Source organism: Arvicola amphibius, chromosome 7, assembly GCF_903992535.2.
Source record: "Arvicola amphibius chromosome 7, mArvAmp1.2, whole genome shotgun sequence".
In the NCBI taxonomy this organism is placed as follows: Eukaryota; Metazoa; Chordata; class Mammalia; order Rodentia; family Cricetidae; genus Arvicola; species Arvicola amphibius.
In genome coordinates this window covers 91,739,749-91,752,437 of record NC_052053.1, presented here as the reverse complement: position 1 = coordinate 91,752,437, position 12,689 = coordinate 91,739,749, and the positions used below count along the sequence as shown (strand labels likewise).

Sequence of the window (12,689 nt, the reverse complement as noted above, 5' to 3'; positions counted from 1 at the left end):
TAAACCAAATAATTCAATCCTTAGTACAGGGTGCGGAGTGTAAAACAAAAAAGCAGATTTCTTCCCTAAAAAGTTTATGTATCCATTATAAGAAGAGGTAAATGTACTGAGTGAGCAGGTGGATACACATGTTCACTAAGGTACTTATTCTATTCTAACACAACACTCACCTAACTCTTGGTTCCAAGATCAGGCACCATTCTGATTCATGAAAACTCTTTTGAGATTACTGTTGAACGCCAAGAGCTGCAGCTTAGGAGCTGCCATGTGGCAGGTGGGAATGATTCTAAATGTTAAAATGTTAACTTGAGGCAGTGTTGTTTACCAACCATTGCTATAAACCTCGCTCCCCCAAGCCAAGCTCCCACTTCAGAATATTCTGCCATGAATTTATTTTTACATTTTAAAAATTTTATACATACAAGTGTTTTATCTGTATATATGTATGTACACCATGTGCATGCCTGTTGCCTGAAGAGGTCAGAGGAAGACCCGGGGTCCCTTAGAGCAGGAATAGCATGCTGTGCTGGAAACCAAATCCAGGCACAGTGCAAGAACAATGGATGCTCCCAACCACTTGGACATCTCTCCAGCCCAAAGGTTTTTAAATTTATTTTTATTTTATGTGCATGGGTGTTTTGGTTGCATGTATGCATATACCATGTGTGTACAATGCCACTGGAGGCCAGAAAAGAATATATCCTCAGGAACTGGAGTTACAGATGGTTATGAGCCACCATAGGGTCCTGTGAACTGAACCTGGGTTCTCTACAAGAGCAGCAAGTAGTTTTGATGTCTGAGTAATTTTTCCATCATCCCCTCTGACAGGAATTTACATATAGACATTCACTTAGTCTCTGTTATGCTTAATTTTCATAATCTTAATAGATTATGGAAGAACTCACAAGCGTTCACTGAATACTTTTCCTCTTAAGCTGAAGAGAAAAGACGAAGTCTCAAGTGGGTATCAGTAGGGCTTGTTAAGATAGAACTCAAATATTTAGGTGCACAGTGAAAAAGTTTATTTATGACAGATTTCAAAACTTGGAAAAGAAGACAAAAAATGCACAAAAGCATTTCACAGAACTGTCACATACTATAAAACAACAGAACTCAGTTGTTCTGACCATGTTGTTGTCTAACCATGGCTCAGGATCCACCGTGTATCACAGTGACACATCAGTGCCGTGAGGTGAAAACATGCAGTATGACAGAAGAAAAAGCACTCAGCAGAACAGAAGAACCAAGTATCCATTGGTGCAGCGTTCTTACGTGGAGATCACACACTCTGGCAGCACTTCTAATGGCAGAGCGACATGACAAACAAGCTGCTATAATAGCTGATTAGTTTGGATTTGTTTGAATTTTGAAGAAAAAACGGTAAGACTGTGATACAGTTTCCCTTCTAGGCCTTTGGTAACCATGGCAGCAGCATATGATACACAGCAGTATGGAAAGAAAACACAATCACCTTTAAACCACTCATGGATCTGGGTGATAGCTCCAAAGTAGCCCTTGGGATGAACAGCGAATGGCATTGTGGTTAGGAGAGCGCCAGGCACCTCCCGGCCTTCCCATTCTGCTTTTCCACTCTGCTCTCTAGATTCTATCCCTTTGTTACCAAGCATTTGCAAATGCTTTTTTATTACAAAGCATCAAGCATTTCTTCTGTAAGTTTCAAAATGCTTCCAATTATTAAGAGAACATGGATACACCAAAGTCATGCATCATGGGATTGCTTTTTCCAGACCGGCATGACTAAATGGAAATAACTCAGACTGATTAAATGAAAGCTAATTCACTTATGGGACAATAATCTCAGAACCGGACACAATATGTATTTTTAGCATACAATGTCTTAATAAAATGTACTGCTTATGATATGAGAGAAGGAATTAAGACAATGTTTTCTGGCTGTGTCCTGGCCTGAAGCTAAGAAAGGACATCAGACGAGACATTCCAACCCTGAGTGAAGAGTTTAGGAGGGCCCCTTAAGCCGACAGGGAACCAAGGGTTCTTCAGTAATACTGCATTCATTGCAGCTCCAAACTCCAGAATCTTCCTAATCCCGTCAGCACTGTCGGAGATATTGTTTCCATAGTCATTCCACACACACAACTTTACCCCCAGATAAGTCAAAACGCTACCTGATTCAAACGACAGGAAACTGGAATTTCATAAAGCAGCATGTATTTCTAGGTCTCTGGGACACCATTTTTACTGTATCTTAAACTGAAGAGCCATGTCTGTGTTCCACATGCTAAAAATCAGATAATGAGTTCACACCAGGGACCAGCCCTACAGTTTCACACCCAGTGTCCTATCTACATCTATTCATGGGGAGTGACTATTTGTAGGGGAGCCAAATTATCAATACCCTACTGACAACTCTATTGTTGACTGTATTTTCTTAGCTTGGAGACAGTGGTTCACACAGAGGCTCTAGTTAGCCTTCTTGGTCCAAGAAAGCAATGCAACATCTAGAGGGAACAGTGACTGCAATCTGGCCAAACAATACTTAGGATGTTTTCCTACATTTTGTATCACAGTTCACCCTAGATAACTGAATGTTCTTTGGGAATGCCCCGAGGTGCTACATAAGTTATACAAAGCAAAAAGCTGTCACTTACCAGCAACAGATACATACAGATCTAAGAAATTCTTGCATGAGTGTCCCCCTAAAAACCACCAGGAACAAAGAATGCTCGCTTCGGTCATTGGAAATCAGACATCCAGCTTATTGGCTGTTTTGATACTCATCTTCTGCTCCCCAGAGGACTGTGACAGCGCCCGGAGCACATGAACGCATGAATACAGTGACTTACTTTGTACAGAATGCATGCCTTATTGAAGCGCCTGCACAGCAGCAGCGACACCAAGTCCCTTCTTCAGATGAAAGCTCACCTTTTCCAACAGGGGCTCCAAAGGGACCCACCCACCCGCGCTGCCCTTTTCCCAAAGTGCAGGCATTCTACACCTCTGGTCATATGGAAAAAACTAGGGACAGAGGTCAATGTGAATGCTTAGCATGGAGAGAAACTCCAAACAGAGGCCCTAATAGAGAAAGCTGTGTGGTTTGCTCTGTGTGGTTCAGGTGGTGATGCTGTCAGCTGCAGGAGGCCTGCTTGCTACCCAGCACTCTCATGGCTGTAGGTTCTGTGGTGGTGGACACAAGGCATCTGAATTATGCCTGCAGGGACACATTCATTACTGTGGCTTCGGCACCCCGAGTAGAACTGACTCTTGTCCTTCTCTCATCCTGCTACCTCTGTTCCGCCCCCAAAGGATGGAGACAGGAAACCTCAGGCCGTGGTTACATTTAGCAGAGGAAACTACTAAAAAATGCATGCAGCCAGCCCTGTTGACAGATGGCAAACTGGGCTGGAGGATTCTCCACTGAGCACGAGGAGAACCAGTAAGGCTTCTGGCTTACAAAAGTTCTGACGAGCAAAGCGCCACTGAAGCACTCAATGGATTCTGGGACATACCCAACCGACCGATAGTGTGGTCGCTCTCCACTCCTCTGTTCTATCTCGTTTTCACCCTTAAAGGCAGCTGAAGCAGCACAAAGTTCTTTGTGTCCCACCCCCGTCTACTAAAAAAAAAAATACATAAATGACAGGGCCACTCAGTTCCACACCTTAGAACCACAGACTCTGATGTTAAAGGCAACGTTTTGCAGAGTGCTCCTTAAACATAAATATACAATCACATACTTTAGGGCCTGGGCTTTGCCCAGTTCTCTCACAGAAGGAGCCGAGCAGGACTCACCAAAATCAAAATGTATATATTATAAACTCCACAATAATATATAATCCCATGAATATAAAACAGTTACAGACTAACTTGACTGTATTCTTATAATGGGACTTTAAAAGTCCGTTCTTCCTAGACATCAAATAAAATATTTTTAAAGTGCGTGAATTCATCCATGAGAAAAATAACTAAAAACAGCCTGCTTTCAAGCAGCTACCTGCTTCCATGTGTTCTGTGAAGAACGCATTTGCATGTGAGCATCCTGAGGGTATGTCAGCTGAGAGGAGAAGGCAGGCTTTTGAGTGCAGCTATGCAGTCGCCTTCACACCAACGTGCAGCTAGAGAGGAAAGCTACTTTGTCTCCAGTCAGAAGTAAAGAACGTCCAGCTAGCTTTCTAAAAGATGGAGACAGACGGCCATTTCTGTGAAGACGTCTTAGGCAGCCTATGTTGAATAAGAGAGATCTGCTTAAGCGGGGCTCTGACAGAGAGCTGACCCTCGCTGGAAAGGGGACATCCTCTGACTGGATACTCGCCAAAGGGAGCTAAAAGGTACAATCTTTGTTTAAAAACTGGCAGTTTGGAATTTAAAAATAGAGGTGGAATGTAAGTGTATGCTGAAATTTTTCATAAGATGTTGAAAAAATAGCACTTTAGTTATGTCTTTTTTAGAAGTCCTGTCTCTTCATAAAGAGCACACTTAGACTGAGGAAATGTAAGCGGTCAGTCACTTTGTGTAAAGACCCTCAATCTCAGCCTTCTTATAAAAGCCTTTCTCTCAACTGCACAGCATCTACCTGTGCCCTAGTGAGCAGGGCAAGGGTAAAAGCAGATAATCTAGTTCATTATTTGGTTGTTGCAACATGAACAGGGAAGGACCAAGGAAGTGACACTTCTTAGAACCTCCAAGGTACATGTGTGTTCTCCATAATTACCTGTGTTTTCAGAAAATAATACTTCATGTCTCAAATTCTCTTACTGCAAAAATTTAGTGTGAGAATAGTGAATTCATCATATAGTGGACATGTCTTCATTTAGCCATTTTATGTTCATGAGACAAAAACCCTGCTGAAGAGAAGCCAGTAAGAAATAATTGTCACAGAATGACCAGCCAGCGGCAGGCACATCAGAGAGATCAGAAGTTCACAGACTTCCCTGGTACAAGAGAACTGGGGCTCCAAGAAAGTAAGCCACCATGACCTCATGATAAGAACAAGAGACAAGACAGAGCAAAGGCCCGTGTTGCTCAGCTGATCACTGACAGGTTCATCAGTTCCTTAAGTCAATTTCCAGTGCAAGGGCTTCCATCACACCCATTCCTCATGGAGAGTGCTGAGACGGACCTACACACGGACAAGGTTAGAGTCGGCCTTCTCACCGGGCGGCTGGCATGCAGGAATGACACCCACAATCATGTTCCGAGCTCTACAGTCGTCTTGAACGCCATGGCAGAGGTGACCTGAAGGGCTCAGAGCAGACGGAAAGCAATGGGAAACAGATGGGAACTGTTTCAGAGGCAAACTGAAATGTGCTTTAAAAACCACAAAGTAATAAATAAACCTAATTATTCAAAACTCAGAAGGATGGCAGACGACATACAGGAAGAGACAAAGAGGTACAATGACTGCAGAGGTCCACGCCTCGCTGTCTGCCCTCTCCACCAGAAGCCCAGGCATCTGGTGCGCTGTGGCCACCCACTGCAACGCGACTCCATTCTGTGGCTCCAGAACCTCAGGATGAACAGAATGCAGGAGGCTGTCCCTACAGGCTTTGGTCAGGTCAGGAGCATACACAATCAGCAGCAAGAGCAAAACTCCGTCCTTACTTTCCCTAAGGACTGTGAACGTCAAAAGTTTACACCCTCAGTGGAAAGAACACAAACCCAGAATCACTGCAAACCTAATTGGGTTTCACTGTATTTGGCTCCAAAGGAAACTTTCTAGATAACACCCCTAGCCTAAAGACAGGGGTGGGAGGTGGGAGGCAGCACACCGGACGACGACTAGTACTTGACTTCCAGAAGGGCAGCTTCTGAGATAATCCAGTGCCTTCCACCCTTGCTGTACCAACTACCAGCGCCCTTAGTAAGGGAGAGAGCTCTGGAGACGCGAAGTGATGGCGGCTGCTTTTCTTCCCAGCAGATCTTAGGACACTGACCACAGCTCGGAAGTTCTTGCTACATGGCATAAACAGAGACTTGGTGCAGAGAAAGGAGGAGGAAGGTCTACCCAGTAGGAGTAATAATATCCATCCAAGGCAGTGAAGGCTTCTAGCCTGAGCTACAGACTTAGAATGCCCAGCAGGCAGGAATATGGCAGTGCTGAGAGGCTGGATGGAGCGTTCCCCATCCAAGGTATTGGGCTCTTTCACAGACAATGTGCTTTTCCCTCTTTGGCACCTCGACATGTAAGAAGGCAGGCGCTGCTAAGTACATCGGCATCACAGGCTCTGGAGAAGAGTGGGCGTCCACCTGAATGACCAGTGGTACCAGCGTGAATCAATTTGTCAAAGACATCCTTCTACCTCATTTTGCCTCACAGGGGCCTTCTGAGAGGGTTTAGCTGGATCTTAAACAAGAGCGTGAGTCGGGGCCACAGAACAGGAGCACTACACCACCACCTGCAGAAGCCAAGAGAGGGGGGAAGCTGCATGGGGTCAGGGGTCAGGCATGCCAGGCAGGGCATGAGGCTTGGGAGCCTCACACAGAACTTGAGGCCCTTGCGTAGAGACAAGAGGCACCAGCTGGCAGCCTGCTTCAGCCAGCAAACACAGCCTGCCCTAGCCTAGCATCCTTCAGCTAGTGTAGTAGATGTGGAAGTACAGAGTCTTGTTGCGCAGCAGGGAGTACGAGTTGTCAAACTTGAGCAAGTAGATGCCCTCTCCAGGGTAGTCATGGCTGCCAGCTTGCACATCTCTATGGCTGTCCCTCCGGTACACAGGCATGACTTCCCCATAGCGACCCCGTAGAGAACTCCTGGAGCCTCTCTCCACGTCTCCCACAGGGACGGGTTCTGCAGGAGCAAAAGGGCAGTTTAGATGAGCGTTTGTAGCCTGCATACATGCTGCCTGAAGGTGAGGGTGCTTCTCAAATGGGGACTCTATTATCCTCCCACAGGTACTAGGAAGAGTCCACAGATCTCATACTCATCAACATGACAGCAGAAAGAAACTAGCACTCAGCAGCCCTGAGACCAAGAGTCTCAGTAAACAGGAATGCTTCCTCTGAGAAATCGTGATAACCTTAGATGTATCTGGCTCTCAATGAGGAAAACATATTTAGAGAGCAAAACCTGGAAATCCTTAGAGTACATAAAAGGATTAGTTAACAGAAATAGGAAATAGAGATTTTAAACACAGTGTACAAAATGACCCTAAAACTTTCACTTGACATCCTGAAAAATAGCAAGATAAAAGGTCCACACCCCCTCCCTAAATATACACAGATTTCCTGGTAGACTTGAGAAAGCAAGAGAAGAACATGTTTTGTAGTCATACATGAAAGCTACAGGACACTACGAACACTTGGAATTTACTTCTAGATTCCTCCCTATAGGGCCCATCATGAGTAGACACAACAAATAATAAGAATGGAGCAGAGAGGGGCTGGAGAAATCCAGGTTTGATTCCCAGCACCCACATCTTGGTTCACAACTCTCTGTAACTCCAGTTCCAGGGGACATCACTTCCTCTTCTGGCCTCCACAGGCAGCAGGCACATATGTGGCACAGACATACAAGCAGGCAAACATGCACATAAAATACAATAATAACAAAATTATTTGGTGATACACACCTTTAATCCCCGCTCTCAGGAAGCAGAGGGAAGTGAATCTCTGAGTTCAAGGCTAGCTTGGCCTACAGAACGATTTCCAGGATAGCCAGGGCTACACAGAGAAAATCTATCTTGAAAAACAAAAACAAACAAAAAGTTTTATAAAGAATGGAGCAGAGGGGGCTGGAGAGATGGCTCAGAGGTTAAGAGCATTGCCTGCTCTTCCAAAGGTCCTGAGTTCAATTCCCAGCAACCACATGGTGGCTCACAACCATCTGTAATGAGGTCTGGTGCCCTCTTCTGGCCTGCAGGCATACACACAGACAGAATATTGTATACATAATAAATAAATAAATAAATATTTTTAAGAAATGTTAAAAAAAAAAAAAAAAGAATGGAGCAGAGACCACTACTTTTAACATGAAGTAAAGAATTTGTATTCTGCCAGCAATGGCAGTACGGAAGAAAGAGGGGAGGGGTACCTTTAGTTTATAACCATTGAGTATGGCTCAAGGTCAAGAATAAATATTGCAAAACAGAAAGAAAAACCATAATCTCAGGTTTCAGTGTGATCTGGAAAACCCTGCTGCCCATACACACAGAATGGGGAAATTACTAGTTAAAAGGGAGAGAGAAAGGAAGAGCGAGGAGGGGAGTGATGGGAGAGGCTTTCCACCAAAGACCAATACCAGCCCGTCGGCTTGCAACGCTGGGTTTCTGATGGGGAGGAGAAATGCTATAATCCACAAAGCAGTCACTAGCAATCACATTGAACAAACTGAATTAAAATTAAATTTACCTTCAATCTCCTCCTCCTCCTCCTCCTCTTCGTCCTCGTCCTCGCTGGAATCACTGACCTGCACAGTTATGTCAGTGCTCGTTACTGGGGTCCAGTCAAAATAAACTCCAAAGCCAATATCATAGTCATCGGTTGCGAATTCCCAGCAGACACGCTTTCCCTCGGGATGGGTGGGGACCCGGATGGTGACCACTTCTCCCCGCTTTACCACCAGACGGCTGTTCTTCTCTTTGCCCAGCTTGCTTTTGAATTCCTTCACTTTGGCAAAGGTCCAGATGCATGGAGGCGCCATCAGAGGTGGAGAGACTGAAAGAACAGACAGTACTACTGAGAAGTGGGGAATGCTCCTGAACTGGTTTTTCGCTAGGAAGGTTAATATACAATGTTCTTTCTGACAGCGCCCATCACTTCCTTTCACACCTCTGTCTGTCCTTCCATCTGTCTTCCATCCTTCAAGCATCTACTGGAAGTGACTGCAAAGGTCTCACCTTTCCTGTGGTCCCCCAGAAGATCTGCAGACTCCAAATCTGTTGCGAGGACATCAACAGCTCCAGTGTGCTCGGACTGGATCATGACCGTGTCTTCGGGTCGCTGTGGAGCCTGGTACTTGGCCATCTGCACAAGAGAATTCTGGTTAGAGGACTCGTGGTGGCAGATTCCGATCAGCCTCTTTCCAACAGGGGGCGCCACTCTTCTCTGATAACCACAACCCAAAAGTTAATGGGCTAAGCAACATTCCTTCTCTCTACCAAATACAAGTTACCCCAAAATTCTACTTTTTAACATCACCAAAATGTCCCCCAAAGATTCTTTTCTTCTGTCTCTTGCAACTTTAGAAAAGTCCTGTCCCCCGTCCCTGCCCCTCCACCGCACGCCGCTTCAGAACCTCTGCAAAAAAAGAATAAAAATGGCATCTTTTACAAAAAGCCTTCACTAACCCACCTAGAAGTTGCCATCACTCTAGAGGGATTTCCCTCCACATCACTACACTGTGTTCCTTGTTTTGTGTTATTATGCCTTTATTTCCTGCTCCTTCCCCCAGCTGGTAAACAACTCAACAAGAAACCTACGTCCCCTGCCCACAGGAGAGAGCATGTCATGGAGTCAGCAAACCAGCCAAGAGGCTGGGATTGTACTTGTGCAAGTAAATCAAGTTTGTGGTCCTCCCAGGCTGTGTTCTCACAAGATCTGTTTCAGAGACCGAGCCCTTCCATTCTCAGCCATGCAGCTAAGTAAATTGAACCAGACCTTGGGTAGGAGTTTACAGGAAACCCTTCCTTTAACACCGTGGATTTAATTTGCATCTTAATTAGCAGCATAGTCTTAGTAGAGCTTTTAGCCTTGGTCTCCACAGTTGCTAAATGGGGACTCTGGTATTCATCTCACAAGACTATAATCAACAGGAAATGAAATTTATAAACAAAAGTTCATATAAACTACCAAGCATTATGCAAAAGGTATATGTTTAATGTCTTTATTGACACAAATTCTAATTATTACATCATTAACAATGAAAATAATAACACAACTCATCCCTACCTGCCCTGCCCCTGTGTCAAAGGAATCACTAGTTACGAACACCACTTCTATAAACTCTACATAAATACAGAATGACTTCGGGCTACTCGCATCAAGGTTTTAGAGAACATGAGACACCCGTTCTGGCACTTCATTTTTTTTTTTTACATGCTAACATAATGACAGGCTGTGTGAGAGAGACAATTAATTATCCAAATAATTAGAACTGAGCTGTCTCACAGGGGTGTCCATCCCGTATTCCCTTGAATTCATGAAGCCCAAAGTTACTTAAAACACTGCAGTTTCAAAAAAAAAAAAAATTCTGAAGCTCAAGAATGCTCACGTGAACTTGATAGATGAGGACATGTCACAATGTCCAAAGGTTAGACACACCTGCTAGGAGTGACAGGATTCTGAGAGCCACCATCCCAGTAGTGCTATTTCCAACCCATCCACTATGTGCCTAAGTTGAGTACCAGAAGCTTTTTCTAAGAGAGAACCTGAAATCTCCCCTACCTCAGTGTGTACCTGAACTGGGCCTGCTGGCAGCAACTCCTGCTCCCCCGGAGCCTGAACCTCGGAAGCACCAGCCGCTTTCTGTAGACCCTCCGTGGTATCCTTACTTGCTGGAGATACCATCTGTGGCCTCTCAGAAGAAGAAAACATGTCAGTTCAAGAAGTCTTCAAGAGGCATAACCATTCCAGAGGAACTCTGAAATAAAACAACATTCAAAAGACACCCCACCCCTCCTGATTTCGGTATTTAGGTCCATGTCACTTCAGCTGACCACTGCCCAGAGCTGAGTGGCTCACAGTAAGGACACAGGAACAGACAAAGCCAGTCTCCAGGCTCTAGGGCCACAGTAAACACAGTTCAGTCATCAGATGGACTCAAGGTCTGGTCTTCTTTGTTGCCATGTTTTATTTATTTACTTTAATTGACAAATTTAAAATGTGCATGTCTATGGCATAAAGTATGATGCTGTAATATATGTAGATACTGTGCTATGATCAAATGAGGCTAATTAACATATTCATCACTTCACATACTTAACTGCTGTATTATAAACACATTCTTAATTTACTGCTTATAGTTTTGAGTGTAAATGTATTTATTATTATTATTATTATTATTATTATTATTATTATTATATCCAGCATCTCCCACTCCACTGTGGGTCAATTCCTGGTATAACAATCATTCTGCTCTCTCCTTCTAAAACGTGTGTGTGTGGGCTTGTGTTTGTGTATGAGAGAGAGAGAGAGAGAGAGAGAGAGAGAGAGAGAGAGAGAGAGAGAGAGAGAGAGAGAATAGCACCTGTGCTCATATGGAGACCCAAAGAGGACACCTGATCCCAGAAAACAGAAATTAAGGCATTTGCAGCATGCCTGGCTGGTTAGACCAGTACTGGGAAGCAAACTCCTGTCTCCACAATTGTGCAGCAAGCAGTCTTAACCACTGAGCCATCTCTGCAGCCCGGCTGCTCTCTTCTTCTACAGGTCTAGATTTATTCCTCTCTCACTATTTGTTCCACCCAGAATTTCAATAAACAGTTTGAATCACAGGTGGTTTCTATACAAGTCACATAGAGATGAGGCTGCCTACCCCAGAGACTAGCTACCGAACAGAAAGTGTCCATGATTAATCACAGGGATATAAAGGTAATTAACAACTTCTGGAAGGGGGTGAGATTTTTTTCTCCCATGATGCAGCCATCCATAAGTTGCCCATGGTCCATGTTCCAATTAAACTCGGTGGCTCACCAAGCTATACTTGGGTAGAAGTGATTGTGTCCTTGGTGTCCTCCCTGGGGTGAGCAGCTGGGTTTGCTCATGTCTCCCTAGGAAAAGTTCACGGACAGGGATGAGTTATGCTGCCTTCCATTTCCCCTGGCTTCAGAGAGACGAGAAAATGAGTAACAAGCCAGGCACAGTTCCCCAGACCTCCTAAGAATCTACTGCTAGTAAAAGGTGACGTGGGTTTTATTTTTAAAGCAGGAGTACAAAAGCATGGTATGGGGACCCCTGTAAGACTTAGGACCCTTCAGGGTGGCTGACACTTTAAAACCTTTCCAGACTACTAAAATACCATTCTCGTTCCTGCATTTTCTGAAGCAGGCAATGGAGATTCCCAGAGACCCCATGACTAGTGACAACATGCTAGAGTGAATCAAGAGATACAAGTGGGAATCCAACTGTCGTTTATTAAGCCACACATTAAAGGGCTTTGTACTTCCTTCTGGGCTATCTGTGCTTTAGAATCTGACTGTTTAGATCTCCTGAGTAAACTGGGAGCATGGGGACCTTTGGAGAGGGTTGAAGAGGAGGGAGAGGCAGGGAGGGGAGCAGAGAAAAATGTGTAGAGCTCAATAAAAATAAATTTAAAAAATGGATAGTGAAAAAAGAATCTGTTTTTCATTAAAGACATTATTTATAGTAATATGTAGTGAGTTAATTACTGTTTTCAAATGAGTAAAGTAACTACATTATAATTTTCAGCCTTAATTACTAATACAATTTTTAAAAGTTTGGAGGTCTTTTAAGACAATGTTTTACTCTGTAGCCCACACTGATATCAAACTTGTAGTGATCCTACTGCCTCAGTCTCCTGACGCTGGTGCCAGGTGTGAGCCACCACACTTAGCTCTAATTAATCAATAAAAAAACTCTTTGAGGTCTTCACTAATTATTCAAATTGTAAATATCTGAAAGCCCCTGCTTTTAGGTTATCAGTACCATTGTTTTCCTTGGGAGCATAAATAAGAAAATTCATTTTTAATCATAGACTATCTCTTCTTCAGATAAAGATAACCATCTTTTAGAATACCCAAGTCATGCCAGACTAC

At 44.1% G+C, this 12,689-nt stretch overlaps 1 protein-coding gene across 4 annotated transcripts in view; it reads right to left on the bottom strand.

Annotated features, from left to right (window-relative positions):
- Positions 1 to 999: 999 nt before the first annotated feature.
- Positions 1,000 to 12,689, bottom strand: part of Tmed8 (transmembrane p24 trafficking protein family member 8) — a 30,312-nt gene continuing 18,622 nt past the window's right edge. The window contains exons 3-7 of one of the 4 annotated variants that reach the window (XM_038336618.1): positions 10,360 to 10,489; positions 8,814 to 8,940; positions 8,534 to 8,631; positions 8,326 to 8,383; positions 1,000 to 6,766 (exon numbers count right to left, since the gene is read on the bottom strand). In XM_038336618.1, the coding sequence (XP_038192546.1) occupies positions 6,549 to 6,766; positions 8,326 to 8,383; positions 8,534 to 8,631; positions 8,814 to 8,940; positions 10,360 to 10,489 (631 nt within the window). In that variant the 3' untranslated portion in view covers positions 1,000 to 6,548. Of the gene's footprint in view, positions 6,767 to 8,325; positions 8,632 to 8,813; positions 8,941 to 10,359; positions 10,556 to 12,689 lie in introns of all 4 variants that reach the window. The other 3 variants (XM_038336616.1, XM_038336617.1, XM_038336619.1) reach the window with 3 other exon arrangements.